Source organism: Oncorhynchus mykiss, chromosome 4 (genome assembly GCF_057628025.1).
Source record: "Oncorhynchus mykiss isolate SJ-2025 chromosome 4, ASM5762802v1, whole genome shotgun sequence".
NCBI lineage: Eukaryota > Metazoa > Chordata > Actinopteri > Salmoniformes > Salmonidae > Oncorhynchus > Oncorhynchus mykiss.
The window spans coordinates 73049804-73075783 of NC_143025.1; the positions used below are offsets into that span (position 1 = coordinate 73049804).

The 25980-nt window shown below is 42.4% G+C and overlaps 1 protein-coding gene and 1 long non-coding RNA gene across 2 annotated transcripts; one reads left to right on the forward strand and one right to left on the reverse strand.

Moving 5' to 3' along the window:
* Window positions 1-239: 239 nt before the first annotated feature.
* cmtr1 (cap methyltransferase 1) lies at window positions 240-16697 on the reverse strand. Its single transcript, XM_021600793.3, has 24 exons — window positions 16228-16697; window positions 15632-15739; window positions 15350-15504; window positions 15051-15209; window positions 14654-14746; window positions 14492-14563; window positions 14283-14377; window positions 8957-9029; window positions 8618-8816; window positions 8392-8510; window positions 8185-8281; window positions 7980-8112; window positions 7713-7892; window positions 7579-7635; window positions 7414-7471; window positions 7189-7257; window positions 6841-6972; window positions 6584-6709; window positions 6374-6465; window positions 5095-5163; window positions 4938-4985; window positions 4719-4831; window positions 1991-2099; window positions 240-1656 (listed from the first exon to the last, which is right to left on the reverse strand). The coding sequence occupies exons 2-24, from the start codon at window positions 15735-15737 to the stop codon at window positions 1521-1523; spliced, it is 2490 nt and encodes an 829-aa protein (XP_021456468.3). The 5' UTR covers window positions 15738-15739; window positions 16228-16697; the 3' UTR covers window positions 240-1520.
* Window positions 16698-20064: 3367 nt separating this feature from the next.
* On the forward strand, window positions 20065-24506 carry LOC110522416 (uncharacterized). The gene is made up of 2 exons (XR_002473313.3): window positions 20065-20346; window positions 22089-24506. It is a non-coding gene; the product is annotated as an uncharacterized LOC110522416 (long non-coding RNA).
* Window positions 24507-25980: the final 1474 nt, after the last annotated feature.

Consider the following 25980-nt stretch of genomic DNA (forward strand, 5'->3'; position numbering starts at 1 on the left):
TTTTATCTGGTTGACCATTCTATTGCTACTCAGAATCAACTATGACAGAGGCAAAGCTCTCTTCTACAAGCCTATGATATAATGGATCATATTTATGTATCATGATGCATAGTAGGACAACTCAGTCACTGCCAATATGTAGCATCCAGACATTTTGTGGCAGAACATTCACCACATAAGTTATGGTAAAGGGCAGGGGTGATTGTGTGTGTAAAGGACAACTGGGCCTGGGGGAAAGGTTTCTGGGAAGAACAAACTTATTTTTATTACTACATTATCATCAACAGGGTTTGAAACAAAGAAAAATGTCACCTCATCCTTAAAATTACACAAACTAAACAAAACTAGGACAGCGGAGCAAGGAAACAGGATGCAACATAATAAACACGGTGACAACGAGTAGAAAGTAAGGCCCAAAACCTGAAACCCCCATTAATCCCCTAGACAGACAGGCTAGAATGCATGGAAGGCTGTATTTGATATAACCCCGTTTTTCAATGAAGGCCAGGAGTTTTTTCCTGACCAGGGTTGTGGTAAATTCCAGTCAATTCAGGAAGTACATGGCAATTCCAATTATTTTTGATGAGGAAAATGTGGAATTGGAATTTGGTTTACTTTCTGAATTGAAATGGATTGGACCCCAACCCTGCTCTGGGCACTAGTTATGCTACATCTCACCACTCCCCATGTGTACAAAGGTTTAGTTGTTGCTGAAAGGAGAAGATCTTGACTGGCTAGGCACTCCAGTAAAGATCTTGGAGGGTAAAAACAAGCTGGGTGGGTGAGATGATTGGACTCCGTTTTGAAAGTCAGGCATACCAGGACGTATAGTGCAGTGCCTTAAAGGGAAACTACCTCTAACTTCCTTCATACTGGACACAGAGACAAAAATGGTATCCATGAGTTCATCTGACTCTGGAAGTAGAAAAGGACCTCATTGCCAAAATCCCAAAGTATCCCTTTAAAAAAGGCACAATGGGAGGTTTTCAGTTCCAGACAAAAACATATGTAGTGCTTGAGCTTCGGAGAGGTTCTAAATTAGAGTACACCACCGCATCTTGTACACAAACACACTGCAAATCATGGAGGCATGGCATGAATACAAGCAAAGGGACGGGGGGGCATGGAATCAATAGAAAAACAGGAGCATGCAATGCAACACGTAATGTGACAGCTTGTCAATGTTGGTTTTCATAAAGTATTAAAATCACTTCTAAGCTGCATTCTGTACAGTGGATCTGATCTGATACATAGAGCTTGGGGCAGTAGAGAGAGGAGAGAGTGGTCTTTGTAACATAATTACAGGGAGAGCTGTCTCAAAGAGCCATAGAGTTAGGCAAACTGTCCTTCATGTTGGCACCAAACATTTGATAATAATCCACTTCTAACCGCCAATTTTTTTTCAAGCCAAAATAGCGCCTGTGAACATTTTGTGAATGCCAGTTTGCCAAACCATGTGCAGGGTACTGTTATCTGTCTATGGCAATATTCTATGTGTCTGGGGGGCTCCCCCTGGTGGCTCAGGGCTGGTAGTGCTGGTGGATGAAGGAAAGCACATTGTCCTTAGACAGCTTCTCAGGATCAACCCGCGTCTGAGAGTCGTGAACTCTGACCCCGTCCTCCCACGCCCAGAACAGACGCTCTGTATGGCAGACGCTGAGGAGAGACACACACAAATTAGAAACAACATATTCAGTTCAATAACCTTTCAATCCATTTCATACCGCTCCTTGGGGATGTCCAGCCATTCCATGTATTTGATGGAAGCTAGCACACCTGATCCAACTTCCCAACTAATCATCAAGCACTTGAGTTGGGGTAGTTCAGGGCTACAACACAATTGTGAAATGTCTGGAGGTCCCAGAGGAGAGGTTTGAGACCCCCTGTCTAGAGTAGACTAGGTTCAGATGCAAAAACATGCAGACAATTCCTTGTCGCACATTTCCTAGTCTACCACACAGATTTGAGACCGGTGCATAGTGGTACGCACTGAAACGGGGCCACAGAGTTGGCTGGCAGGTCGTAAGTGGACTGTTTAGTCATCTTGTTGAAGAAAAACTTCCTCTTGGTGTTCTTACTGTACGCCATCGTCCAGGGATCTGCACGTCAGAGGAAGAGAAATGTCTGTGAGAAAATATCCAGACTCCTGTATCCTAGAGCAGAAATGCTCTACCTCTCTCTCTCTCTCTCTCACACACACACACACACACACACACACACACACACACACACACAACAAAAATATAAACACAACATGCAAACATTTCAAAGACTTTACTGAGTTGCAGTTCATTTAAGGAAATCAATCAATTGAAATAAATTAATTAGGTCCCACACGACTCCAAACCTGTGGTCTGCGGTTGCCAAATTCTCTAAAACGATGTTGGAGGCGGCTTATGGTAGAGAAATTAAAATGTAATTATCTGGCAATAGCTCTCGTGGACAGTCCTGCAGTCAGAATGCCAATTGCATACTCTTGGTATTCTCTCAATTAACAGGTTTGCCTTGATAAAAATACATTTGTGAAATTTCTTTCCTTCTTAATGCGTTTGAGCCATCAGATGTGTTGTGACATGGTAGGGGTGGTATACAGAAGATAGCCCTACTTGGTAAAATACCAAGTCCATATTATGGAAAGAACAGCTCAAATAAGCAAAGAGAAACAACAGTCCATCACTACTTTAAGACATGAAGGTCATCCAATACGGAAAATTTCAAGAACTTTGAAAGTTTCTTCAAGTGCGGTCACAAAAACCATCAAGCGCTATGATGAAACTGGCTCTCATGAGGACTGCCACAGGAAAGGAAGACCCCGAGTTACCTCTGCTGCAGAGGAGAGTTACTAGACTCAGAAATTGATAAATGCTTCACAGAGTTCAAGTAACAGAGACATCTCAACAGCAACTGTTCAGAGGAGACTGCGTGAATCAGGCCTTCATGGTCGAATTGCTGCAATGAGACCACTACTAATGTATACCAATAATAAGAAGAGATTTGCTTGGGACAAGAAACACGAGCAATGGACACTTAACCAGTGGAAATTTGTCCTTTGGTCTGATGAGTCCAAATATTAGATTTTTGGTTCCAACTGCTGTGTCTTTGTGAGACACAGAGTAGGCGATCTCCGCATGTGTGGTTCCCACCTTTAAGCATGGAGGAGGTGGTGTGATGGTGTGGGGGTGCTTTGCTGATAAGGGCTATTTGATCAAGGAGAGTGATGGAGTGCTGCATCAGATGAACTGGCCTCCACAATCACCGACCTCAACCCAATTGAGATGGTTTTGGATGAGTTGGACCACAGAGTGAAGGAAAAGCAGCCAACAAGTGCTCAGCATATTTGGGAACTCCTTCAAGACTGTTGGAAAAGCATTCCAGGTGAAGCTGGTTGAGAGAATGCCAAGAGTATGCAAAGTTGTCATCAAGGCAAAGAATCAAAAATATATATTTTAATTTGTTTAACACTTTTTGGGTTATTACATGATTGCATGTGTTATTTCATAGTTTTGATGTCTTCACTATTCTACAATGTAGAAAATAGTAAAAAATAAAATGTATTAAGTGTGTCCAAACTTTTGACTAAGTATTCAGACCCTTTGCCATGAGACTCGAAATTGAGCTCAGGTGTATCCTATTTCCATTGATCATCCTTGAGATGTTTCTACAACTTGATTGGAGTCCACCTGTGGTAAGTTCAATTGATTGGACATGATTTGGAAAGGCACACACTTGTCTATATAAAGGTCTCACAGTTGACAGTGCATGTCAGAGCAAAAACCAAGCCATGAGGTCGAAGGAATGGTCTGTAGAGCTCCGAGACAGGTTTGTGTTGAGGCACAGAACTGGGGAAGGACACAAAAAGTGTCTACAGCATTGAAGGTCCCCAAGAACACAGTGGCCTGCATCATTCTTAAATGGAAGAAGTTTGGAACCACCAAGACTAGTTTTAGAGTTGGCCGCCTGGCCAAAGTGAGCAACCAACTTTCCAGAAAGACAACTATCTCTGCAGCACTCAACCAATCAGGCCTTTATGGTTGAGCGACCAGACGGAAGCCACTCCTCAGTAAAAGGCACAAGACAGTCTGCTTAAAGGCACCTAAAGGACTCTCAGACCATGAGAAACAAGATTCTCTGGTCTAATGAAACCCAAGACTGAAATCTTTGGCCTGAATAGCATTCGTCATGTCTGGAGGAAACCTGGCACCATCTGTACGGTGAAGCATGTTGGTGGCAGCATCATGCTGTGGGGATGTTTGTCCTTGAGTGGCCCAGCCAGAGGCCGGTCTTGAACCCGAACTAACATCTCTGGAGAGACCTGAAAATAGCTGTGCAGCGAAGCTCCCCATCAAACCTGACGAGATTGAGAGGATCTGCAGAAAGGAATGGGAGAAACTCCCCAAATACAGGTGTGCCAAGCTTGTAGCGTCATAGCAAAGAAGACTAGAGGCTGTAATCGCTGCCAAAAGGTGCTTCAACAAAGTACTGAGTAAAGGGTCTGAATACTTATGTAAATGTGATATCAGTTTATTTATTTTTTTAAATGCTAACATTTCTAAACCTGTTTTTGCTTTGTAATTATGGTGTATTGTGTGTAGATTGATGAGAAAACAAATTGTTAATCCATTTTAGAATAAGCCAGTAACATAACAAAATGTGGAAAAAGCCAAGGGGTCTTAATACTTTCCGAATGCACTGTATGTCACCTTAGCGACAGTACATACCGTTGATAGTTTTGATGATGTATAGGCCATTCGGAAGGAAGTGGCGGTCGTCCCGGCCAGTGTAGGACAGACGAGGGACTCCTCCTGAACTCTTAGTCACCTTCATTTCCAGTCTAGGCAGTTGAGGAATATTCATTCATTTATTTATACATTCTTAGACTAATGCAAAGTTCTCCGTCTCAAATGTGGACTATGGCAATAGCATTAATCTTCTCATACCTGACAAAGATCTTGTCCATCTCCTCCAGCCTGTACACCTCTTTCACTCTGAGAAAAGCAGAGAAAGATTAGGACTTCCCAAAAAATTCCTCCAGATCTTCCCTTCATATTTATTCTTATTCAAGCAGAAAAAAAAGTTAGAGTGTAGGGTTGTTACCTGATAGGGTTCATGTCTGGTCGGCTTGGCTTGGACACGGCCCTCACAAACTTCTCCGCCATCTGGATTCTGGAGACAGTGACCACAGTTCAGCAACAATACATGTAATCACCAGATAAGGTAAAGGCAGGAGTGAAAGTAAGCCAGTACGGTCTAGTACTATTAGGCCCAGAATCTTCTATCCAAAATGTTAATCTAGGCAGAGGCTGCGGCTCCATGGATCTCTGAGCCGAAGATCCAAATCACGTTTTACACGTTTCTTTACCTCTACATTAAGCACACATTTGTATGGTCACCCTCCCTTTACATTTCTCACTGTCATTGGTGAAAGATAATTGTTCACTGTTTTACTGGTGAAACGTCCATGCAGCATCTGCATACCAACCATTTGATCTCAATCAGTTTCATGGGGATATGCATTTAGATCTTCTTGTGTTATACAGTGTTGATTAGAAGTAGCCCAGTGTTGTTTTGAATAATGTAAAATTATAGTATTTTAGAGCAGATGGTAAACTGTAGCATAGCCTACCTGGGTTTATTTTAAATATACAGCGCGTTCTGAAAGTATTCGAAGTCTCGACTTTTCCCACATTTTGTTCCGGTGTGTGCCTTTCCAAATCATGTCCAATCAATTGAATTTACCACAGGTGGACTCCAATCAAGTTGTAGAAACATCTCAAGGATGATCAATAGAAACAGGATGCACCTGAGCTCAATTTCCAGTCTCATAATAAAGGGTCTGAATACTTACATAAATAAGGTATTTCCGTTTTAGTATTTTTTTAAATCAATTTGCAAACATTTCTAAAAACCTGTTTCCACTTTGTCATTACGGGGCATTGTGTGTAGATTAATGAAGATGTATTTTTTTAGAATAAGGCGTAACGTAACAAAATGTGGATAAAGTAACGGCGTCTGAATACTTTACAAATGCACTGTAAGCACACATTTTGCCTAGTGGCGCGCTATTGAGCTTTGGCCACATGAGAGAAACATTTCACCATTCTCACAATCATACTATAATCCCATAAGAAATTAGGTGGTGTTTTTAATTTTACAGTAACGTTGTATGTGCTGATCTAACTTTAGTAAATGAGCACCATAGCAGAGTTGCCGGTTCTCTACGAGTAGAGCAGAGTCAGTAAGTAGAGAATCCCACACATGTGCAGAAGCTTCAGGACTTTAGCTGTGGGAAAGAGGGGTCCAGAAAAGTCTGATCCGTAGCCACTCCGTTAAATCTACTTTCACCCCTGGGTGAAGGTTAGGGTTGTTGCCTCACCGTTGGTTGAAGTGCTGGACCCGAACGTCAGTGCCGTTGAGAACCAGGGCATCTAGCACATGTACCGCGTTAATCCTGCGCTGGGCTTTACCCTGTGTTCAACAAACATTTAAAAAAAGGTAAACAACCATAGTAATTACTTACTCTCTTCCTTTGCCTTCCCCTATTCAACCCCCCCCCCCTCCCCCATATCGTCCTCTCCTCTCTCACCTCTCCCTTCAGCTCCTGGACAATCTCTACACTGAGCAGGGTCTCTCTGGGCAGCTCCAGCTTGAAGTTCTCCAGCTTCCTCCAGCGCAGAGGATGCTTGCTGTCCCAGGTGTAGATCTGAGACTTCTGTAGAGAGAGAGAGAAAGAAGCATGAGAAGAGTGGCATACCCATGTCTATTTGTGAATAACAGGATAACTTCTGCTGAGATGATCATGGCCCAGGTCCATAGTCCAGAGTGGTGTCTGCTCTCTCTCACCCCAAGACCTAACAGGAAGAGCTGTTCCCCTCCTCCCACAATACACCGGTAGTCCAGGACATGGTGCACCTTATCCAGAGTGGTGGAGCTCAGAGGGGTGGGCTTGGAGTTCAACAACTCGATGTCAGAACCCTGAGAGACATAGATAAGAGATAAAGAGAGAGTGAGACAGAAAAAGAGAGAACGTTAAATTCTACGAATACATGTTCAAACACATGGTGATAAAAACACTATCACCATACAGACAATTAAATACACACAGTTCAGTGTGACTATGTACTACAGACTACCGTATCAAACACACCCTTTCCTTGATACTAGGTAAGGGATGGGAGGCCACAATCTCACCTTCATCAGCTCATAGAATTTGGAATTGGGGTCTGAAGAGACATGAGTGACTCTGGCCTTATCAGGGATCTAAAGAGACAGAAAGAGAGAGACACACAGCGAGAGAGAGAGAGACATAAATAAACAAATAACTAGTGAGTGCTATGAAGCGAGATGATTGAATTGCTCAGATACCAGTCTCTATACACACTGACCAGCCCTCACTAACTCCTCAGTACTACTCACCCCCCAAAGCTTCAGACACTCCTTCCGGATATCAGCCTGCCTGGCCTCTGACAGGGTCCTGACAATACACAACACAGTCAGATTGTACTTGCACATGCAGGTACACTACATTCCAACACGTTTACACTGATTAGAACAGTAGAAGGGAGAGGGTAGGTAACTCACGTGTCTAAGACGTAGGCATGGATCTTAGCCAGGGCTTTGATCTGGACTACACAGTGGCTGCAGGGAGACATGGATGATTATAAAGCCTTTGTTTATTTGTGTGTGTGTGTGTGTGTGTGTGTGTGTCTTTCTACCTCTCGTTAGAGTTGATCATGTGGTTGTAGAACTCAGTGTCTCCTTTGATGAGTTCGATGGGCATCACCTCGTTGACGTCAGACTCCGAGTTCCTCAGGTGGTTGAGCTTCAGGTTGACAGTGAACATGTACTCCCTGACCGGATCTGAACCAGGCTTCAGACCGCGACACACAATGTATCTGAAAACCAAGGATATAATGTCAGAACATAGATAATAGGTATTGGTCAAAGTAAATAGTATTGGCCTCAACAGCATTTACACACACCTCTCGGAGTTGGCGGGCCTGCTGGTGATGGGTTTGAAGAGGGACACCCGGTCGAAGCAGAGGTAGAGCAGGTACACCAGCCCCACACTGAACGGTGTGAACAGGTCAAAGGTCTTACACACGAAGTGACCACCTGGGGGAGACAGAGAACACAAGTCACTCACTGTCCTTACACTTCTGGATAGTAAGAGACAGACAGACGTACCTGTCCGGAGCACAGACATTGCGGTGAGGAACTGACAGAGCAGTAGTTGTTTGCTCAGAATCTCCTGGATGTTCTCCTGCCCCTCCACTGAGAACCCCTACCAATCAGGAAACAAAGATGTGCTCAACATCACACCCTACCAATCAGAACACGTCTCACTAAGCCTTTGGCCAATGATGACACAGTGCGATGAAGACTCCAACTCACCCCGTCAGCCATGAGGAAGTGCAGTCCTCTCCTCTCTGTACTCTCCATGATGAAATTCCGGAAGGCACTGATGTTCTCCGGACGAGTGATGTCACCATCCCCATCCACCCCGCCTTCTCCTGAACCACAGGGAGGGTGAAAAGCGAAGACGATGACCATAAGATCTTATTCCAATTTGTTCAACCATATTTGACAATCAGCACATGGGATCCATCATGGTACATACCGTAGTAGGGTTCAAACAGTTCGCTGGGTGCGGCGTAGAAGTCTTCCAGTTTGAAGTCGCAGGGTCCTTTGAGGGTCATGCCGAATCCCTTGGCATGCCAGCGCCGCCGCCACAGGATGTACTCTGAGAATCCCCCCGGCCCCGCACACACATCCCCGAAATACAGCAGCTCCCCCTCGCGCTCTCGCGTCAGGGGCTTCTGCATGGGGAGAGACACGGACAAAAACACACCTTTATCACCTAACACCTGGACACCAGTCACAAATATCTACTAAATATGCATTTGCTAAATGTCACTTTCATTGACTAGATCAAGTGTAAATGGAAAGGGTCACTCACCCCTTGTGAATCCTTTGGGTTGGTGAACATGCCGTCAAAGACGTGATCCATGTTGGCCATCTTCATAGCCGCTCTAGAAAGAAAACAAACAGATAAGACAGTCATTATGATCAGCTACTGTAAGTAAAAAGCCGGGGGCCTCATTTAGAACCTTGGCGTAAATTTGACACTTAATATCTGCGTGTGCCATTTCTGAAAATAATATGTACGTCCAAAAATATTCAGATTTATAAACTTGGCGCACACTATACAGTCGTGGCCAAAAGTTTTGAGAATGACACAAATATTAACTTTCACAAAGTCTGCTGCCTCAGTGTCTTTAGATATTTTTGTCAGATGTTACTATGGAATACTGAAGCATAATTACAAGCATTTCATAAGTGTCAAAGGCTTTTACTGACAATTACGTTGCTGCAAAGAGTCAAAATTGGCAGTGTTGACCCTTCATTTTCAAGACCTCTGCAATCCTCCCTGGCATGCTGCCAATTAACTTCTGGGCCACATCCTGACTGATGGCAGCCCATTCTTGCATAATCAATGCTTGGAGTTTGTCAGAATTTGTGGGTTTTTGTTTGTCCACCCGCCTCTTGAGGATTGACCACAAGTTCTCAATGGGATTAAGGTCTGGGGAGTTTCCTGGCCATGGACCCAAAATATTGATGTTCCCGAGCCACTTTTGCCTTATGGCAAGGTGCTCCATCATGCTGGAAAATGCATTGTTCGTCACCAAACTGTTCCTGGATGGTTGGGACAAGTTGCTCTCGGAGGATGTGTTGGTACCATTCTTTATTCATGGCTGTGTTCTTAGGCAAAATTGTGACACCATCCTCCAAAACTCTTCACCTCACTGTGCATGCAGATGCACTCACACCTGCCTGCTGCCATTCCTGAGCAAGCTCTGTACTGGTGGTGCCCTGATCCCGCAGCTGAATCAACTTTAGGAGACGGTCCTGGAGCTTGCTGGACTTTCTTGGGCGCCCTGAAGCCTTCTTCACAACAATTGAACCGCTCTCCTTGAAGTTCTTGATGATCCGATAAATGGTTAATTTAGGTGCAATCTTACTGGCAACAACATCCTTGCATGTGAAGTGCTTTGTGGGCAAAGCAATGACGACGGCACGTGTTTCCTTGCAGGTAGCCATGGTTGACAGAGGAAGAACAATGATTCCAAGCACCACCCTCCTTTTGAAGCTTCCAGTCTGTTTTTTAAACTCAATCAGCATGACAGAGTGATCTCCAGCCTTGTCCTCGTCAACACTCACACCTGTGTTAACGAGAGAATCACTGACATGATGTCAGCTGGTACTTTTGTGGCAGGGCTGAAATGCAGTGGAAATGTTTTTGGGGGATTCAGTTCATTTGCATGGCAATGAGGGACTTTGCAATTAATTGCAATTCATCTAATCACTCTTCATAACATTCTGGAGTATATGCAAATTGCCATCATACAAACTGAGGCAGCAGACTTGGTGAAAATTTATATTTGTGTCATTCTCAAAACCTATGGCCATGACTGTACATACGCAGATATAAAGCTCTGCCTGGAAAACACCCTGCATTCACATTTTATGGTGATACTAACACCTTTTATTTGCTGTATAATTTGTCACTATTGGAATTAGGCCACACCAGTTTGTAAAAGAAAGAGCAATGGCATTTGATCACATTTCTGTAGAGGTGCAGCCAGAATATTTTTGCAGTGACTTTTTCAAACTAAACATGCATGCTACCTATAGCGAGTGCCAGTCTGCAAGATTGCCTGTACACTACATGAACAAAAGTATTTGGACAAGAGGTCGACCGATTAATCGGAATGGCCGATTTCAAGTTTTCATAACAATTGGAAATCGGTATTTTCGGACACCGATTTGGCCAATTTTTTCTTTACACCTTCATTTAATCTTTATTTAACTAGGCAAGTCAGTTAAGAACACATTTTTACTTTCAATGACGGCCTAGGAACGGTGGTTTAACTGCCTTGTTCAGGGGCAGAATGACAGATTTTTACCTTGTCAGCTCGGGGATTCAATCTTGCAACCTTACAGTTAACTAGTCCAACGCTCTAACAACCTGATTACATTGCACTCCACGAGGAGCCTGCCTGTTACGCAAATGCAGTAAGCCAAGGTAAGTTGCTAGCTAGCATTAAACTTATCTTATAAAAAACAATCAATCAATCATAATCACTAGTTAACTACACATGGTTGATGATATTACTAGTTTATCTAGCGTGTCCTGCGTTGCATATAATCGATGCGGTGCGTATTCGTGAAAAAGGACTGCCGTTGCTCCAATGTGTACCTAACCATAAACATCCATGCCTTTCTTAAAATCAATACACAGAAGTATATATTTTTAAACCTGCATATTTAGCTAAAATAAATCCAGTTTAGCAGGCAATATTAACCAGGTGAAATTGTGTCACTTCTCTTGCGTTCATTGCACGCAGAGTCAGGGTATATGCAACAGTTTGGGCCGCCTGGCTCATTGCGAACTAATTTGCCACAATTTTACGTAATTATGACATAACATTGAAGGTTGTGCAATGTAACAGGAATATTTAGATTGATGGATGCCACCCGTTAGATAAAATAAAGAATGGTTCCGTATTTCACTGAAAGAATAAACGTCTTGCTTTCGAGATGAAAGTTTCCAGATTCGACCATATTAATGACCTAAGGCTCGTATTTCTGTGTGTTATTATGTTATAATTAAGTATGATTTGATAGAGCAGTCTGACTGAGCGGTGGTAGGCACCAGCAGGCTCTTCGCAATGCAAGCATTGCGCTGTTTATGACTTCCAGCCTATCAACTTCCGAGATTAGGCTGGTGTAACCGATGTGAAATGGCTAGCTAGTTAGCGGGGTGCGCACTAATAGCGTTTCAAACGTCACTCGCTCTGAGACTTGGAGTGGTTGTTCCCCTTGCTCTGCATGGGTAACGCTGCTTCGAGGGTGGCTGTTGTCGATGTGTTCCTAGTTCGAGCCCAGGTAGGAGCGAGGAGAGGGACGGAAGCTATACTGTTACACTGGCAATACTAAAGTGCCTATAAGAACATCCAATAGTCAAAGTTTAATGAAATACAAATGGTATAGAGAGAAATAGTCCTATAATTCCTATAATAACTACAACCTAAAACTTCTTACCAGGGAATATTGAAGACTAATGTTAAAAGGAACCACCAGCTTTCATATGTTCTCATGTTCTGAGCAAGGAACTTAAACGTTTAGCTTTCTTACATGGTACATATTGCACTTTTACTTTCTTCTCCAACACTTTGTTTTTGCATTATTTAAACCAAATTGAACATGTTTCATTATTTATTTGAGGCTAAATTGATTTTATTGATGTATTATATTAAGTTAAAATAAGTGTTCATTCAGCATTGTTGTAATTGTCATTATTACAAATCCATTTTTTTAAAATGGGCTTTTTTTGGTCCTCCAATAATCGGTATCGGCATTGAAAAATCATAATCGGTCGACCTCTAATTTGGACACCTGCTCGTTGAACATCTCATTTCAAAATCATGGGTATTAATGGAGTTGGTCCCCCTTTGCTGCTATAAAAGCCTCCACTCTTCTGGGAAGGCTTTCCACTAGATGTTGGAACATTGCTACAGGCATTTGCTTCCATTCAGCCAGAAGAGCATTAGTGAGGTCGGGCACTGATGTTGGGCGATTATGCCTGGCTCGCAGTCCGCGTTCCAATTTATCCCAACGGTGTTCGATGGGGTTGAGGTCAGGGCTCTGTGTAGGACAATCAAGTTCATCCACACTGATCTCAACAAACCATTTCTGTATGGACCTCGCTTTGTGCAGAGGAAAGGGCCTTCCTCAAAACTGTTACCACAAAGTTGGAAGCACAGAATCATCTAGAATGTCATTGTATCCTGTAGCATTAAGATTTCCCTTCACTGGAACTAAGGAGTCTAGCCCAAAACCATTAAACAGCCCCAGACCATTAGTCCTCCTCCACCTATCTTTACAGTTGGCAACTATGTATTCGGGCAGGTGAACTTTACACCACTCCAACCAACGCATGGTATTGCGCATTGCGATTTTAGGCTTGTGTGTGGCTTCTCAGCCATAAAAACCCATTTCATGAAACTCCAGAAGAACAGTTATTGTGCAGTTTGGAACTTGGTAGTGAGTGTTGCAACCAAGAACAGATGAGTTTTACGCGCTATGCGCTTCAGCACTCGTTGGTCCCATTCTGTGAGCTTGTGTGGTCTACCACTTTGCGGCTGAGCCATTGTTGCTCCTAGATGTTTCCACTTCACAATAACAGCACTTAACAGTTGACTGGGGCAGCTCTAGCAGGGCAGAAATTTGATGAACTGACTTGTTGGAAAGGTGTCATCCTATGACGGTGCCAGTTGAAAATCACTGAGCTCTTCAGTAAGACCATTCTACTGCCAATGTTCATCTTTGGAGATTGCATGGCTGTGTGCTCGATTTGATACCCCTGTCAGTAACGGGTGTGGCTGAAATAGATGAATCCACTAACTTTTGGAAATGTAGTATATTGGAAACAATTTAAAAGTAGGCTACAGCCCACACTTCAATGCAAAGGACGAATTGTTGCTCAATATTTAGTTTATCAATAGATTATTGGGTTTCTGTGTCCTGCCTTGGTATTGGCTCAGATTAAATAGGCAATGATATCGCACTCCTATCGCACAGAAATACTGTCGCCTACACATACTGTCACATATTTGACATAAGCTACCAGTCTATTTACTTTATTGGCAGAATGTTTACACTGTATCTGGCAAAGGACTGTGACAGAAAGAGAAAACAACGGCAAATAGTTGTGGACCTGTTAATTCAACAATGTTTTGCATTGACTTTTACCCCAACCTAAATATGCTGGACTTCCTGCGAATACTGAAACATTGTTTAGGCTACTAACAACAAATCAAAATTACAGTAGGCTATATACTAGCATACATACAGTACCAGTTAAAAGTTTGGACACACCTACGCATTCAAGGGTTTGCCGTTAATGAGACGAGTGAAAATCAAGTGCTTTACTTTTGGAATCTAAACAATTAGACATAAGAATCTATTCCCTATTTATTTTTATAACCATTGCAGAATATATTCCTCACCTCACTAACTTTTCTGTTAGTGATGTGTTCATATTTCTGAAGTAGCCATACAACAAATTACCATGTGGGAAAACTGCATATCACATGCATATTTTGGGATATATTTTGTACGCAGTTAATAAATGAGGCCCCAGGTGCTTCATTAGCAGTGTGAGCTAGCATGTGTTTGTGTGATGCTAGAACATCTGTGGGTTATTCAGTAAGTTCGGCTACCTGTTGAGGAAGAAGGCTCCTCTAATAGTCTCGTAGGGGTTGGAGCGTGTTCGAGCTCGCCTCATCTCCTCCCCCTCCAGATCGTCAAACACTGTCTGCAGACCACACACACTTTTTACTGCCATAACTTACTTATGCCATTATAGAATCAATATCCTGATGATGAGTTGTTTGCAGTTGAATAGGGGGTTGTTCTTTAGGTGGCTCACCTTGCACCTCAGAAGGCTGTGTAGAAGATCCTCTGTGCAAAACTCTGTCTCATCCTCAATCCTCAGTTTCCTCTGAGATAGACCAAAAAATATAGTGCACAAGTGAGAATGACAGATCGAGAAGAATGTGTGTTAAAAGTGAGTGCACGCGGATGTGTGTACCGGTCCCACAGCCATCCACCCCCTCAGCTCATCTGCATCTGGGATCTCTGTGGAGCATTCTGGGAACCACTTCAGCTCTTCTACAGCACCGGGCTAGAGAGAGAACGGGAGATCAGACAGATGGGGGAATAGAGAGGGGAAGAGAGAGGAGAGAGTGGGATGGAATAAAGGGGGAGAGAGGAGAGAGTGGGATTGAAGAAAGGGGGAGAGAGAGAGTGGGAAGATAGAGGATGAGGGAGGGGGCAGAAAAAGGTGTTGTTTACATTGGTGAGCGCATTCTTTTCTCCTGTAGACTGTACATAGAATTGGGAAATATCCCATACTAACAGCCTATTTTATGACAGTGTGACAAAGCTATCTGCTTGCTTATGTCTGTGATGATGTTGTTGTGTAATACCTCAATTTCGTCTTGCCAGTCAACGTTGAGCTCTCCCTGGAAGCCCTGCAGCGTGAGTCCCAGACCCCTCCTCCCTCTCTGAGTGGACGCCTCGATGATCTCCTTGCGCCCCTGGCCAAACTTACCTAGACCTTCACCTTCCCGGAAACCCATTTTGGCCTGGAGGTGGAAGAAGGGAACACAGAAAAAAATGTGAGAGAGGGATAAAGAGATGAGAAGAGGGATGGAACATTCTGGGATCCATGATCCCTCGTAGTTGTATCTTTGTAAGTCAATGGGACACGTGAGTGTCATCTTACCATGAGTTTCTGCGACACGGTGTTGTACATGGTGAACTTGTTGGCGTCGCTCTGTTTGGCATTGTCTGTGGCTGATGCATTCTGGGATACAATGGGCATAGAGAACCCTGGTCTATGGTCCTCCGAGTCACTGTGGGAGTCACTCTGACTAGAGTCTGAGAGGAGGCGGCACACACACAAACAAAAACACAGGTCATGTCCTGTGACATTCTGCCAAATCCTGGATATCTCATTGCACAGTGAGAACTATATACAAGGCAATGTGATGGGGATTTCACTGACTGGTTGTCAGTAGCGGCGACTCCTCATCTGAGCTGGCTTCCTCAAGACGTTGTTTCCTAATCCGCTTCAGCGGTTCGGAGGCCGCCTCGCCCCTTCTCTTCATCATGGCTGAGGAGGAGGGATAGGGGGGGCAAAGACAAAGATAGCTCACACACTTCTTCATTCAATTCTGTGGGGATGCATTTGCTTCATTGTAATCCACTACAGAGTTCAAACCCACTGATTACATTTGCTTGGACATTGTAATACGATGGAAACTAAAATGTAAGGGAAGTTCAGTGTAAATTAAGTAATTCAGTGTAAATGCCTATTCTCCATCAATAGCCCAGATATCGTTGGACGCTAAAAAACAATTGCTTGATTCTCCTATGATAGAATCACATAGGGCCACAATGATGTGGCTTATCCATCAAATAAAATGCATATACAAATAACATGAAGTCACTAGCGTGTATTGTCTTGATTATTATTAAATGCATTGGCTTGCATTTTATCTGTTTTAATTGTGCAGTAATATGCTACCTCATTGGAGATATTACACTACGTAATTCCTTGGCAATTACAGGTAGCTAGCTCTAAGAGAAGTAGGTATTTACCTCTTGTTTGCTGTGTTTGGCTAACTAACGTTAACAAGTCGGACCATTCCACAGCCCTAACGTTACTTTCCTGCTTGCCGACTAAGCACGAGCACCAAGCTAGCTACTAGCAACGACAAATGGGAAGATTCGCCACTTTTCTGATATAAATATCTGAAACGAAACTGAGTCCGACACCCCTCTGACGTGAAAAGTGTCGATTTCACCCTCTGTAAGTGAGCTAGCTAGTTGTTTACCAGCTAGCTACGTGAAATATTTTCTTCTCGGCTAGAGAACCTCCACCTGTCATTGCAACGACACACTTTATTGGAATATATCCATTAACGTTTTATGTCTTCGTAGAATTCATTTCCATGCACAAAGTGTGATTAATGTCGCATAAAACGAGGTCAACGTTAATGCGCGTTCAAATTTCTGTTTTCTGAATTATCGTAAAGGTCCTTCGAATATGTATGACGCACGTTAGTGACGCTTTTGGTGGCATGGGGCTCAAGATAAGTGCCTGATTCAGAAGTGTGCAAAACAACAACCGGACAACTGCTGAAGCATTACTAATTTAAACAACATTATTTATTAAATAGTTACAACATGTACAGCCATGCCCGCTTCATAGTTTTATTATTGTAGTCTGGAGAAACAGTACACAAGTTCACATCACTCAATCAATAGCGCCCCTCTGTGGTTGTCAGCTAAATCGCAATGTTCTGAAAATAATATCAAAATCTATTTTGGAGTTTTGTGTTGTTTTGATAGAAAGAAAGAAATAATACAATATATATCTCTATATACAGTCAGTATAGTTTTGTTTCTTATAATAGGGAACCCACGTCAACAAATGCAATAATTGTATTGTTTTGCTATTGATGGAGTTCATGTCAATTGCATCGTCGTCGAGGTGATAAACTGATTTAGATAGGGATTCTCAATATACTCCTACTGGCATCACGTTCGTGAGCTACTGTAATACGCACTCCTGAGTCCCGACCTTAAGATGAATTACTTGTGTCCTGTATTCAATTCCATGTCATTTTTGTCCTGTAAACAAGCGTGTAGGCCTCCTGCGCTTTAGGAAATCCCTTCCTCTGAAGTTTAGCAGCATGTCTCGTGAGTTTTGGTGACATTCAACCTGTACTTCTGAATTTAGTCCATCTTATCTCCGTGACATGAAAATAAACAAAGGTAACTATTTTCTTCTTGGAATTTACCAATGTGATCCAACACCAGGCCATTCACATTGCACAGAGGTTTTTAGGCCTATTGAAATTGTGTGACAGATCATTTTTATTGTAGGCCTTTACATCTATTGAAAATTAATAATACATATCAAATGAAAGCGTGTCAACACTTCTCAGTTGTTCATTTTGTTCATAGGGAATTACTAAAACATGGGTCGGCAACAGTTGGCCCACAATACAAAATAATTAATCTATATACCGAATGAATCTATATACAGGGAGTACCTGTACCAGATCAATATGCAATGGTTCATTGGAACAGTCTAAAATGTTGCACGTACACTGCTGCCATCTAGTTGCCAAAATATAAATTGCTCCTATAGTCCTAAATCAGATAATGACCTTTCTCTTGCATTTCAAAGATGATGGATCAAAGAAAATGCAAAATGCAAAAAAATAAAATAAAATAAAAATAATCTTTGTATTATCTTTTACCAGATCTAATGTGTTATATTCTGCATTCATTTCACATTTCCACAAACTTCAAAGTGTTTGAAATGGTATCAAGAATATGCATACCCTTGCTTCAGGTCCTGAGCTATAGGCAGTTAGATTTGGGTACGTCGTTTTAGGCAAAAACATTTTTTAAAAGGGTCCGATCCTTAAGAGGTTCTTCTTGTGTTACTCTTTTTATATTTATAATTATTGGCATTGTTGGGAAGGACTCGTAAACAAGCATTTCATGGTAAAGTCTACACCTGTTGTATTCGGCGCATGTGACAAATACATTTTATTTTATTTTGATTTGAGTGATTTATTATTTATTTTTTTTGGTCAAAGGAAACCAGGAATTCAACTAAAAATGTGTTTAATTTAGGAAAACTCCTCCCATGTGTTCACACACAAAAAATAGACATACTTTTATGATTGTGTCTCAACGTGATCAAGGAACTAAATTATTGTAATTTTTTAAATACAATATCTTTTTGGACTTAGGCGTGGTCAATTTGCAGTGTACACGTTATTATACTCATGTCCCCCCCCCCCACCGACCATCCATCCACAATCTAGATTTAGCCAATCGACCCATGGCTGAATCTAGATGCCTACCCCTGGTAGTCCAAATGAGAGGGCAAACGACCTCTGCTCTGAATGGTGTGGGTAAAAGTGGGAAACAATCTCAGCCGGTGCCCTGTGGATGGGATCTTATTGCTAACTACTGTCAGCATCACTGACTGTCAAAGGTTGTCTGTATCCCCCCCCAAAAAATAACTGAAACAGTAGGCTAGTTCAGATCAATAACTGTGAATGACATACAGTACCAGTTTGGACACACCTACATTGTAGAATAATAGTAAAGACATCAAAACAATGAAATAACACATATGGATTCATAACAATGTAGTAACTGAAAAAGTGTCAAACATATCAAAATATATCTTAGATTTTAGATTATTCAAAGTAGCCACCCTTTGTCTTGATGACAGTTTTGCCCACTCTTGGCATTCTCTCAACCAGCTTCATGAGTAATGCTTTTCCAACAGTCTTGAAGGTGTTCCCACATATGCTGAGCACTTGTTGACTGCTTTTCCTTCACTCTGCAGTCCAACTCATCCCAAACCATCTCAATTGGGTTGAGGTCCGGTGATTGTGAAGGCCAGGTTGTCTAATGCAGCACTCCATCACTCTCCTTGATCAAATAGCCCTTACACACCCTGGAGGTGTGTTTTGGGTCATTGTCCAGTTGAAAAACAAATGATAGTCCCAGTAAGCTCAAACCAGATGGGATAGCGTATCACTGCAAAATGCTGTGGTAGCCATGCTTGTTAAGTGTGCCTTGACTTCTAAATGAATCACAGACAGTGTCACCAGCAAAGCACCCCCACACCATCACACCACCTCCTCCATGCTTCATGGTGGGAACCACACATGCAGAGATCATCCGTTCACCTACTCTGCGTCTCACAAAGACACGGTGGTTGGAACCCAAAATCTCAAATTCGGACTCATCAGACCAAAGAACAGATTTCCACCAGTCTAAAGTCCATTGCTCATGTTTCTTGGCCCAAGCAAGTCTGTTCTTCTTGTTGGTGTCCTTTTTTGGTTACTATATGATTTACATATGTGTTATTTCATCGTTCTGATGTCTTCACTCTTATTCTACAATGTAGAAAATAGTAAAAAATGAAGAAAAACCCTTGAAGGAGTATGTGTGTCCAAACGTTTGACTGGTGCTGTATATATTTTGCTTCAGATTTTTTCTCAAGTACAGTGAAGATCACATGTCCATGCGTGTCATCTCCCCAACAACGACAACTGCAAAACATGCCCCAATGGGATCATCTGTATTGCCACTAATTTGCCACTAATTGTTAACCTGCTCTCCCAGTAACGTCATTTCAGCATTGTTTTCTGACCCATTGATCCCCAGAGGGTGGCCCAGGGACAGTAAGGTAAGGTACATCCCTCTTGGTACGTTAACCCACCATATTAGCTCTCTCCTTCTGTGCCAATGGCCTAATAATCTCTCTTTGAGAGAGAGGGAGGGAGGGAGAGAAATGGCAACACACACACAACACATTAACCATGTGACTCCTTACACAACCAATCCCAGGCTTTATATATCACCTGTAGGGATGAGTCTCTCACGAGAGATCAAAACAGCCCTTGACAGTGCAGGTGTGTGTTGGTGTTTTTGAGCAGGCGTGTGTGTTCTTCGGACACAGGAGAGAGCTGCCACCGCCGCACTCAGCCCAGTGGAGGACACCAAGGCCAGAGTGAGAGAAGGAGAGAGAGAAGGGACATAGAGCCAGGTTGCTAAAAAATAAACTCCTCAGGGTTGTTGGAGAGTTGATCTGGTTTCTGCTGGGAAAAGGTTCTAGAGACCGCTAAGATGTTTTTCCGCATCCCTCGACTGACCCCTGGATACATCAGATACTTGCAGGTGCGTAAGCAGCATGAGTGTGGTAATAGATGCTTAGATAAATATGCCTTTAGAGCACAGTCTAGAAGAGCCTGTCAATCAAATAGAACTCTCACACATTAATAACAAAATAATTCAATTACCTATTAATTGACACTGTTTTGCTATATTGTGTGACTCAACAATATGGAATGGAAGCAAAACTGTTTGATATTAAGTGCATGTTTACCTTATTTTACGATGTACAGGTAACTGCAAAAATAAAGGAGACACTTGAGTAAATGAGGGATACAAAGTATATTGAAAGCAGGTGCTTCCACACAGGTGTGGTTCCTGAGTTAATTAAGCAATTAACATCCCATCATGCTTAGGGTCATGTATACAAATGCCCTGTTGTCTATTATTTTAGCTATCATGGCTAGAAGTGACTTTGAAAGAGGGGTCTTAAAGAAGCGTAGGGTGTTTTGGCTGTGTGTGTGTGTGTGTGTGTGTGTGTGTGTGTGTGTGTGTGTGTGTGTGTGTGTGTGTGTGTGTGTGTGTGTGTGTCTCAGTCACCAAATCCCAACCCAATTAACCACTTATGAGAGATTCTGGAGCAGATTCAGAAAAAACATTTTCCACCAACATCAACAAAACACCAAATGATGGAATTTCTTGTGGAAGAAGAGTTTTGCATGCCTCCATTAGAGTTCCAGACACTTGTAGAATCTATGCCAAGGCGCATTGAAGTTGTTCTGGCGGCTCGTGGTGGCCCAATGCCCTAGACACTTTATGTTGATGTTTCCTTTATTTTGTCAGTACATCTATCTAGCCGTATTGTATTGTAAAGACTAGTTAAGGGTCTTGACAGTGTCACCGTCCAGAGCCCAGCGGGTGTCCAGTGTGTTTCCGGGTGAGCAGGATAAGCAGGATTAGTCCCCCCTGCAGCCTTTGAATGGATCTGCATTGACGACACAAGCTGCTTCAGGGTCAAGTGAATGTCCTCTTAGTAAGATCTACAGTCAAATGACCTGAGATCCATGCTCTCAATCGCCCCAAGGGTATTTTAGGACCATGCAGATAGATTTAGAAGCCTATTGCGTTTTTCAGGCGAGAAGTGTCAAGCCTGATTAACTGTGTTTGGAGCTCAGCAGTTAGCTAAGTTAGATAACTCACAGGTTAGATTAAAATAAACATTCTCAGTCACAGAAGCTGACTGGTGTCATAAATGTGCAATTACTCGTAAAAAAATACATATATATTTGACTTTAAGGCTCTTTTCTATAATCTAACAACATAGAGCTAAGATAAAATAATAACTCAATTTATATCTGATTTTATTTGCCCCCCCCCCCCCCCCAAGTTTTCTGAGCAAATATTTGTTTTAACCATTTTTTATTATTTATTGTTGAACATAAAAGACTGTAAAAACACCAGCAAATCAGCTGATTTTAATTTTGAAATCTGTTCCAAAGTATTCCCACCCATAATAGATAGATATCTCTGATCGTATATAAATGTCATCAAGGTTTGAAATTATTAAGTTTTAATCAAATATTGTATCTGTTTGGGCTTCTTGCAGTCAATTTGCAGTTTACAAATTATTTATAGTTATGTCCCCCCCCCCCCCAGTAGCCCGGATCTTCCCCATGGTAAGACCATCACGGGGATGAAAAATATGCTTGACCACTGTCACATGTTTAAGGACTCCAGAACAGCACAGGCCAGATGGAAGGTTTCTCTGCCGTCGCCATGGTGACGACCCCTCTCTCTTGACCTTTCAGACTCAAGCTGCCCAGACCGTGCTGCAGAGCCGGGAAGGCCCCATGATGTCGAGGGTGGCCATGCTGCTCGGGCTGATGGGAGTTGGGATGTCTGGGTACAGCTCACGACAGCTCACCCTGCACTGCAAGCCCTCCGCTAACCTGCTGAGATGAGGCAAGACACAACACCTCTGACCTTCCACCCTGAAGACGACAACATGGATTAGATCGATCACTGGAGCATATCCAATACCCCTGGATTCCACTTACACTACAAGAATAATTAGTCTCTGTTTCCTAAAAAGGTTTTGTTTTAGTTGAGTTTTTTGTTTGTTACCCTTGCACCTTTGATTTCCCCCATTGTGGTTGAAGTTTGGGATGAACCAAGTTCAGATTCTTATTCTGAAGAGTTTAACATTGAAGATCGATACTTTAAGGTTCTACACGTGCAGTTATGACCATATAAGATTATCCCTCCATTTAAAAAAATCTATGTTCTTTTAAACTACCTCTCCCTTTCAAACCAGTTAAAGTGTTATTCAGCCAACATACATCAATCCATTCTTATTGAGCTCTTAATGTTTTCTTGAGCTGGTAACATCCTCAACTTTAACCACCCATTTTCTTTTTGTAATTCTGTGCCTTAAATCCATTAAAATCAGTTTAAAACACCAAATGGTGTTACCTCACGCTAACCCAAGAAGACCAAAACCCAAGAAATAAAGACATCGCAATGGAGAAATATTAAATATGTCAAATATTTTTCAAAACCTGCCGAAATTCCTCAGTCCGCCTGTTTATTGCCATTCTCTTGTCTCTGTTTGGCAAGGCATGTATACAGAGATTAGCACCTCTGTTTTAGGGAAGGTATCCAGTGTTTTCCTGAACAATGTCACGAGTGGCAGGAAAGAAGAGCGAAATCAAAATGGTAGCATCTTGGAACTCCGGGAATCCAGTTGGTCATAGGGATTATAAAAATGTTTTTTGTCTGTTATCATCAATGCTCTTGATTCCTTCATTTGGTACTTGCTTTACTTTCTTTGTCTGCTATGTTTGCACGCAAAGAAATACAGGAAAAATCCTTTGACCAAGATTCAAAATGTACTCAACCGACCTGCTTCCAATTGTATTTTCTAATGTCTTTTTTTATTTGGTCAAGCCCAACTTTTTTCCATTGAACCTTTTTGATTTTGCACAGTGAAAAGATTGATATTTTTACATACACTCTTTTCACCAAAACACTCTGACACTTTGCACTTTTTTAAGAATGTATGTGTGTGTACATAATATGTACATAATGTACATATCTGAATTATTGAAGCTTGAAGAGATTAGTAGATGGTTAAGTGACATGGAAAGTGACGCCAGATTGGTTTGAGAACTAGTCTGGGTGGAATCCAGCTGGATTCACACACGGCACCACAGTTTGGTATCAGGCATCCAGGGCAGCCACCCTGGATGGACCTCACTGGACGAATGCCACCGTATGTGTGAATTCACCGAGATTCCTCCAAGTTGTCCTCCATGTTTGTCAGAATTGGGATGTTTAGATTAATGGCCACATGGTCTCTTAACATAGCTAGCATGAAATACTATTTATATTTCCTTTAGATTCAGAACATGCAGTACACACTTTGTAATAAGGGAAATAACTTTAACACGACAGCATATGAATGTATCGCCGACACAATGAATGTTTCTTAGTGGTATACTGTAATTGTAAACATGAACGTACTGTAGGTTACTGTGTCATAACCATGGGATCCCACTAGTCTGGTTTAGAGGAAACAGTGGATGTAACCAGACCTTAGATTTCCACTGGATTCTCCAATGGAACAGATTACCATGCCGTTGGTAGTTGTCCAGTGATCCAGTGGTCTTCCGGTGATCCAGTAGTCTTCCGGTGATCCAGTGGTCTTCCAGTGATCCAATTAGGAGAAGTGTCTCTTTTATGTCCAGCTTCACCAGTATAAAGGGTTAGTGACCCTAAATAGTGACCCTAAATAGTGACCCTAAATAGAGACCCTGCTATAGAGACCCAGACCAGTGAGAGGAACATAGTAGGAGTTCTGAAACCCCTAGTTTATCTTAGTCAATGTAATGTTACATGAACTTGGTGAAGAACTGACACAGAATTCAATTGGGAACATGATTGATATTGAAAGCTGCAATGGAGGAGTGATGTTATCTCATACACAGTGTAATGGGTCATTGCTGTTTAATAATTATAGTACACTACAGTGCTGTTTGTTTTACATGGTTACATTTCATACCAAAAGGCTTACAATAGGCCTATCTTTGTGTTGTTGCTAAATGTAACAATGTTGTTTAGGAATGCCATAGTGAATTGAAGAATTATGACTGCTTCACAAAGCACCCTTGAATATCTATTCATGTTTATTGTTATGATACAGCATGTATCAATACTATGAATAAAAACCTATAAACGGATGAAATTGTCCCTCTATTCTTCACCTTTCTTGTCATGTTTGGCAGTAAAAAGAAGAAGCACAGATTACAATGAAATGCTGATTCTACTCACTAGATGTCAGTAATGATTTTACTTTTGCAAGCCCACATTTTTCCCAATTTCCCATTTCATGTATTATTTTTTTTATTTCACCTTTATTTAACTAGGCAAGCCCATTTCATGTACCGCTAAGATTTTAAGAACAATGAGCTCAGTAAGCTGCGGTCCCAGTAAAGTGATCACCGACTCAGACTGGTGGTTAGCACAACGCTGTTCACGGTCAAGGCTACGGCTGCACGGCCGCCTGGTGCTAAGAACTGACCCAGTTAGCGGTAAGCTCCTTTAGGGGCCCAGCCCGCTCCAAAATCCATCCCAGTAACGGCTAGTACAGGTTACGGCGACACGCCATCCGCCCAGGGCTTTCATACAAACAACAGCTTAGAGCTGAGGAGCTTTCCAGTAAGAAATGGACCGAAAAAAACAGGGAATGACAAAGTACCACGCACACACACACACAGACACGCACGCACACACCCACACCCGCACCCACACCCACACACACACAAACACACACACACACACACACACACACACACACACAAACACACAAACACACACATACACACACATACACACACACACACACACACACACACACCAGCGAGACACACATGCTTGCCTGGGCTTTCATGAGGTCACTATAGGCCTCAGGGTCTTAGGGACAGGAGACAGACGCACATTAATACTCTCTCTTTTACATAGCTTCGTACATACACTCGCTGTAACACTTACTCTACTGAAAAACACATGCACATGCACACACGTACACACGTACACGCGTACACACACACACACACTACTCCATTGTGTGTCTGTGTCAGTATTTGGTGGCTCTTGTTACACTCTCTTACAGCCAGTAACAAAGAGATGAATGTCTCTCTTAGTTTTAGGGTTAGGAGCTAGGATTAGTGTTAGGGGTAGGAGCTAGGGTTAGTTTTAGGGTTAGGAGCTAGGGTTAGTTTTAGCGTTAGGAGCTAGGGTTAGTTTTAGGGTTAGGAGCTAGGGTTAGTTTTAGGGTTAGGAGCTCGGGCTAGTTTTAGGGTTAGGAGCTAGTGTTAGTTTTAGGGTTAGGAGCTAGGTTTAGTTTTAGGGTTAGGAACTAGGATTGGTGTTAGGGGTAGGATCTAGGGTTAGTTTTAGGGTTAGGAGCTAGGGTTAGTTTTAGGGTTAGGAGCTAGGGTTAGTTTTAGGGTTAGGAGCTAGGGTTAGTTTTAGGGTTAGGAGCTAGGGTTAGTTTTAGGGTTAGGAGCTCGGGTTAGTTTTAGGGTTAGGAGCTAGGGTTAGTTTTAGGGTTAGGACCTCAGGTTAGTTTTAGGGTTAGGAGCTAGGGTTAGTTTTAGGGTTAGGAGCTCGGGTTAGTTTTAGGGTTAGGAGCTAGGGTTA

Excerpts from the sequence above, each read along its gene's own strand:
- cmtr1 (XM_021600793.3), bottom strand. The coding sequence starts at position 15,737 with ATGATGAAGAGAAGGGGCGAGGCGGCCTCCGAACCGCTGAAGCGGATT. Across the intron at positions 15,210-15,349 it reads CCGTGTCGCAGAAACTCATG|GCCAAAATGGGTTTCCGGGA; the intron begins GTAAGATGACAC and ends TTCCACCTCCAG. Across the intron at positions 7,472-7,578 it reads CATGCCTACGTCTTAGACAC|GACCCTGTCAGAGGCCAGGC; the intron begins GTGAGTTACCTA and ends GTGTATTGTCAG.